The 6348-nt window shown below is 58.0% G+C and overlaps 1 protein-coding gene across 4 annotated transcripts in view; it reads right to left on the reverse strand.

Moving 5' to 3' along the window:
• Positions 1–6118, reverse strand: part of tardbpa (TAR DNA binding protein a) — a 45513-nt gene extending 39395 nt beyond the window's left edge. For 2 of the 4 annotated variants that reach the window (XM_072478477.1, XM_072478476.1), the window contains exon 1: positions 5689–6118. In XM_072478477.1, the coding sequence (XP_072334578.1) occupies positions 5689–5926 (238 nt within the window). In that variant the 5' untranslated portion in view covers positions 5927–6118. The remainder of the gene's footprint in view (positions 1–5688) is intronic. The other 2 variants (XM_072478478.1, XM_072478475.1) reach the window with 2 other exon arrangements.
• Positions 6119–6348: the final 230 nt, after the last annotated feature.

Below are 6348 nucleotides of genomic sequence, written 5' to 3' on the forward strand. Positions count from 1 at the left end.
TTTCTGCTTTGGCTCCAGAATGTCCAGCATGCACAATACATTAGTTATTGCTTTTAAACAATCGGGAAAAAATGAAGCGGCTTCACCCCTCCCCCCAAAAAAACCTGAAAATGTTTAGCTCAAAACTTTTAGTCACTGGGCTCTTCCCCCAAGAGATACATTGGAGGGAGGGAGGTTCGGGAGGGCCACTTTAATGCCATCAATGGCGTGGGTGTCCAGATTTCCAAAAAGCACAATGGCTTGGCTCAGAAGCTGCGTGCAGGCGGTTAAGTAAAAGCAGCCGATATCCTTCCAAACCTTGGGGGGGGGGGGGGGGGGGGGGGGAGAAGAAATTGGGGGGGGGGGGGGGAGGGGAGGAGAAGAAATTGGGGGGGGGGGGGGAAGAGAAGAAATTGGGGGGGGAGAAGAAATTGGGGGGGGGGGGGGGAGAAGAAATTGGGGGGGGGGGGAGAAGAAATTGGGGGGGGGAGAAGAAATTGGGGGGGGGAGAAGAAATTGGGGGGGGGAGAAGAAATTGGGGGGGGAGAAGAAATTGGGGGGGGGGAGAAGAAATTGGGGGGGGGGAGAAGAAATTGGGGGGGGGGAGAAGAAATTGGGGGGGGGGAGAAGAAATTGGGGGGGGGGAGAAGAAATTGGGGGGGGGGAGAAGAAATTGGGGGGGGGAGAAGAAATTGGGGGGGGGAGAAGAAATTGGGGGGGGAGAAGAAATTGGGGGGGGGGAGAAGAAATTGGGGGGGGGAGAAGAAATTGGGGGGGGGGAGAAGAAATTGGGGGGGGGGAGAAGAAATTGGGGGGGGGGGAGAAGAAATTGGGGGGGGGAGAAGAAATTGGGGGGGGGAGAAGAAATTGGGGGGGGGGAGAAGAAATTGGGGGGGGGAGATGAAATTGGGGGGGGGGAGAGAAGAAATTGGGGGGGGGAGAGAAGAAATTGGGGGGGGGAGAGAAGAAAATTGGGGGGGGAGAGAAGAAATTGGGGGGGGAGAGAAGAAATTGGGGGGGGGGAGAGAAGAAGTTGGGGGGGAAGAAATTGGGGGGGGAAGAAATTGGGGGGGGGAGAGAAGAAATTGGGGGAGGGGAGAGAAGAAATTGGGGGGGGGAGGGGAGAGAAGAAATTGGGGGGGGGGGGAGAAGAAATTGGGGGGGGGAGAAGAGAAGAAATTGGGGGGGGAGAAGAAATTGGGGGGGGAGAAGAAATTGGGGGGGGGAGAAGAAATTGGGGGGGGAGAAGAAATTGGGGGGGGAGAAGAAATTGGGGGGGGGGAGAAGAAATTGGGGGGGGGGAGAAGAAATTGGGGGGGGGGGAGAAGAAATTGGGGGGGGGGGAGAAGAAATTGGGGGGGGGGAGAAGAAATTGGGGGGGGGAGAAGAAATTGGGGGGGGGGAGAAGAAATTGGGGGGGGGAGAAGAAATTGGGGGGGGGAGAAGAAATTGGGGGGGGGAGAAGAAATTGGGGGGGGGAGAAGAAATTGGGGGGGGGGAGAAGAAATTGGGGGGGGGAGAGAAGAAATTGGGGGGGGGAGAGAAGAAATTGGGGGGGGGAGAGAAGAAATTGGGGGGGGAGAAGAAATTGGGGGGGGAGAAGAAATTGGGGGGGGGAGAAGAAATTGGGGGGGGGGGAGAAGAAATTGGGGGGGGGGGAGAAGAAATTGGGGGGGGGGGAGAAGAAATTGGGGGGGAGAAGAAATTGGGGGGGAGAAGAAATTGGGGGGGAGAAGAAATTGGGGGGGAGAAGAAATTGGGGGGGAGAAGAAATTGGGGGGGGAGAAGAAATTGGGGGGGGAGAAGAAATTGGGGGGGGAGAAGAAATTGGGGGGGGAGAAGAAATTGGGGGGGGAGAAGAAATTGGTGGGGGAGAAGAAATTGGGGGGGGGGAGAAGAAATTGGGGGGGGGAGAAGAAATTGGGGGGGGGAGAAGAATTGGGGGGGGGAGAAGAAATTGGGGGGGGGAGAAGAAATTGGGGGGGGGGAGAAGAAATTGGGGGGGGAGAAGAATTGGGGGGGGGGGGAGAAGAAATTGGGGGGGGGGGAGAAGAAATTGGGGGGGGGGGGAGAAGAAATTGGGGGGGGAGATGAAATTGGGGGGGGAGATGAAATTGGGGGGGGGGGAGAGAAGAAATTGGGGGGGGAGAGAAGAAATTGGGGGGGGGAGAGAAGAATTGGGGGGGGGGAGAGAAGAAATTGGGGGGGGGGGGAGTGAAGAATTGGGGGGAGAGAAGAAATTGGGGGGGGAGAGAAGAAATTGGGGGGGGAGAGAAGAAATTGGGGGGGGGGGAGAAGAAGTTGGGGGGGAAGAAATTGGGGGGGGAAGAAATTGGGGGAGGGGAGAGAAGAATTGGGGAGGGAGGGGAGAGAAGAATTGGGGGGGGGTGGGGTGAGAAGAATTGGGGGGGGGAGAAGAATTGGGGGGGGGGAGAAGAAATTGGGGGGGGGAGAAGAAATTGGGGGGGGGAGAAGAGAAGAAATTGGGGGGGAGAAGAGAAGAAATTGGGGGGGGAGAAGAAATTGGGGGGGGAGAAGAAATTGGGGGGGGGAGAAGAATTGGGGGGGGAGAAGAAATTGGGGGGGGGAGAGAATTTGGGGGGGGTGATGAATTGGGGGGGAGAAGAATTGGGGGGGGGGGGAGAATTGGGGGGGGGGAGAAATTGGGGGGGGAGAAGAATTGGGGGGGGAGAAGAATTGGGGGGGGGTGAAGAATTGGGGGGGGGGTGATGAATTGGGGGGGGAGAAGAAATTGGGGGGGGGGGAGAAGAAATTGGGGGGGGGGGAGAAGAAATTGGGGGGGGGGGGGGAGAAGAAATTGGGGGGGGGAGAAGAATTGGGGGGGGGAGAAGAAATTGGGGGGGGGAGAGAAGAAATTGGGGGGGGAGTGTAGAATTGGGGGGGGGAGATGAATTGGGGGGGGGGGAGTGAATTGGGGGGGGGGAGAAGAATTGGGGGGGGGAGAAGAATTGGGGGGGGAGAAGTAATTGGGGGGGAGAAGAATTGGGGGGGGGGGAGAAGAAATTGGGGGGGGGGGAGATGAATTGGGGGGGGGGGGGGAGAAGAATTGGGGGGGGGGGGGGTGAAGAAATTGGGGGGGGAGTGAAATTGGGGGGGGAGAAGAATTTGGGGGGGAGATGAATTGGGGGGGGGAGAAGAAATTGGGGGGGGGAGAAGAAATTGGGGGGGGGGAGAAGAAATTGGGGGGGGGGAGAAGAAATTGGGGGGGGGGAGAAGAAATTGGGGGGGGGGGAGAAGAATTGGGGGGGGGGTGAAGAATTGGGGGGGGGGAGAAGAATTGGGGGGGGGAGAAGAAATTGGGGGGGGAGAGAATTGGGGGGGGAGAAGAATTGGGGGGGGAGAAGAAATTGGGGGGGGGGAGAAGAATTGGGGGGGGGGAGAAGAAATTGGGGGGGGGAGAAGAAATTGGGGGGGGGGGAGAAGAATTTGGGGGGGGGAGAGAAGAAATTGGGGGGGGGGGAGAGAAGAAATTGGGGGGGGAAGAGAAGAATTGGGGGGGGGGAGAGAAGAAATTGGGGGGGGGGAGAGAAGAAATTGGGGGGGGGTAGAGAAGAAATTGGGGGGGAGAGAAGAATTGGGGGGGGAGAGAAGAAATTGGGGGGGGAGAGAAGAAATTGGGGGGGAGAGAAGAAATTGGGGGGGGAGAGAAGAAATTGGGGGGGGGAGAGAAGAAATTGGGGGGGGAAGAGAAGAAATTGGGCTCTTCCCCCAAGAGATACATTGGAGGGAGGGAGGTTCGGGAGGGCCACTTTAATGCCATCAATGGCGTGGGTGTCCAGATTTCCAAAAAGCACAATGGCTTGGCTCAGAAGCTGCGTGCAGGCGGTTAAGTAAAAGCAGCCGATATCCTTCCAAACCTTGGGGGGGGGGGGGGGGGGGGGAGGAGAAGAAATTGGGGGGGGGGGAGAGAAGAAATTGGGGGGGGGAGAGAAGAAATTGGGGGGGGGAGAGAAGAAATTGGGGGGGGGGAGGGGAGAGAAGAAATTGGGGGGGGGAGGGGAGAGAAGAAATTGGGGGGGGGAGGGGAGAGAAGAAATTGGGGGGGGGAGAAGAAATTGGGGGGGGGAGAAGAATTGGGGGGGGGAGAAGAAATTGGGGGGGGGAGAAGAAATTGGGGGGGGGGGAGAAGAAATTGGGGGGGGGGAGAAGAAATTGGGGGGGGGGAGAAGAAATTGGGGGGGGGGGAGAAGAAATTGGGGGGGAGAAGAAATTGGGGGGGGGGAGAAGAATTGGGGGGGGGGAGAAGAAATTGGGGGGGGAGAAGAAATTGGGGGGGGAGAAGAAATTGGGGGGGGGGAGAAGAAATTGGGGGGGGGGGAGAAGAAATTGGGGGGGGGGAGAAGAAATTGGGGGGGGGGGGAGAAGAAATTGGGGGGGGGAGAAGAAATTGGGGGGGGGGGAGAAGAAATTGGGGGGGGGGGGAGAAGAAATTGGGGGGGAGAAGAAATTGGGGGGGGGAGAAGAAATTGGGGGGGGAGAAGAAATTGGGGGGGGGGAGAAGAAATTGGGGGGGGGGGAGAAGAAATTGGGGGGGGGAGAAGAAATTGGGGGGGGAGAGAAGAAATTGGGGGGGGAGAAGAAATTGGGGGGGGGAGAAGAAATTGGGGGGGGGGTGGGGGGGAGAAGAAATTGGGGGGGGGAGAAGAAATTGGGGGGGGGGAGAAGAAATTGGGGGGGGGGGAGAAGAAATTGGGGGGGGGAGAAGAAATTGGGGGGGGGAGAAGAAATTGGGGGGGGGAGAAGAAATTGGGGGGGGGAGAAGAAATTGGGGGGGGAGAAGAAATTGGGGGGGGGAGAAGAAATTGGGGGGGGAGAAGAAATTGGGGGGGGAGAAGAAATTGGGGGGGGGGAGAAGAATTGGGGGGGGGGAGAAGAAATTTGGGGGGGGGGAGAAGAAATTGGGGGGGGGGAGAAGAAATTGGGGGGGGGGGAGAAGAATTGGGGGGGGGGAGAAGAATTGGGGGGGGGGGAGAAGAATTGGGGGGGGGGAGAAGAATTGGGGGGGGGGAGAAGATTGGGGGGGGAGAGAGAAGAATTGGGGGGGGGAGAGAAGAATTGGGGGGGGGTGAGAGAAATTGGGGGGGGGAGAGAAGAAATTGGGGGGGGGAGAGAAGAAATGAAGGGGGGGAGAAGAGAAGAAATGAAGGGGGGGAGGAGAGAAGAATGAAGAGGGGGGGAAGAGAAGAAATGAAGGGGGGGGTAAGAGAAGAAATGAAGGGGGGGTAAGAGAAGAAATGAAGGGGGGGGAGAAGAGAAGAAATGAAGTGGGGGGGGAAGAGAGGAAATGAGGGGGGGAGAAGAGAAGAAATGAAGGGGGGGAGAAGAGAAGAATGAAGGTGGGGGAAGAGAAGAAATGAAGGGGGGGAAAGAGAAGAAATGAAGGGGGGGGAAAGAGAAGAAATGAAGGGGGGGAAGTGAAGAAATGAAGGGGGGGGAAGAGAAGAAATGAAGGGGGGGGGGAAAGAGAAGAATGAAAGGGGGGGAAGAGAAGAAATGAAGGGGGGGGGAAGAGAAGAAATGAAGGGGGGGGGGAAAAAGAGAAGAAATGAAGAGGGGAACAGAATTTGAAATGAAAAGTCATGAGTGGAGCGGTGCCCTCCCGGCAGGCCGCGACCTCGGCCATTCCAAGAGCGGCGGAGAGTTAGACGGGGACGGCGAGGGAGTTAAGAGGGGAGAGGCCGCACCCACCTTTCGGGTAGTTGACCACATAGACAAGGTTCCCCCAGCCATTGTCTGGAGCGTGCAGGATGCCCTCCACCAGGCGCACACCTCGCATGCACTGGTTGTCGGGGTTACGGTAGCGCAGGCCGCAGGCGCCCGGGAACTGCGCCGTCACCGTGGAGAGCAGTACGGTGCCGTCGTCCTCGGACGGAATCTCCATCGGCTCCTCCGACTCTTCCTCCGCCACACGGATATACTCTGCCATCGCCACGGTGAAAAGCTGGGGGGATTACACAAAACTATGGAGAAAAAAAATATATAAGGACTGAACCCGGTTGAGGGAGGTGCGCGCGTTTCGAACAGAGGGAAAGCAGGTAACGACCGAGCAGCTTCCTTTCAGGGTGAAAATACAGCACAAAATGGCGCCAGCAGCCGCCCCACACGCGCTCTTCACAGCTTCTGTTCGTTTCGTCGACGGATTCTGCACACTACGTCACCGACTAGTGCGTTAAACGTCACCGAAAATCGCCCTGTCCCACTCCCCCCCCGGCTGCCCGAACATGCGCATCATCCGGCTGGTCGTGGGGAATCTTCCATTTCTTCAGCTGTCGGGGGGGTCGGCGCACGCTTCTTTTCAAACTTGATTCCCCCCAGATGCTCGTTGCGCAACGCAGGCGTTGTCATTGG

Source organism: Scyliorhinus torazame, chromosome 16 (assembly GCF_047496885.1).
Source record: "Scyliorhinus torazame isolate Kashiwa2021f chromosome 16, sScyTor2.1, whole genome shotgun sequence".
Taxonomy (NCBI): domain Eukaryota; kingdom Metazoa; phylum Chordata; class Chondrichthyes; order Carcharhiniformes; family Scyliorhinidae; genus Scyliorhinus; species Scyliorhinus torazame.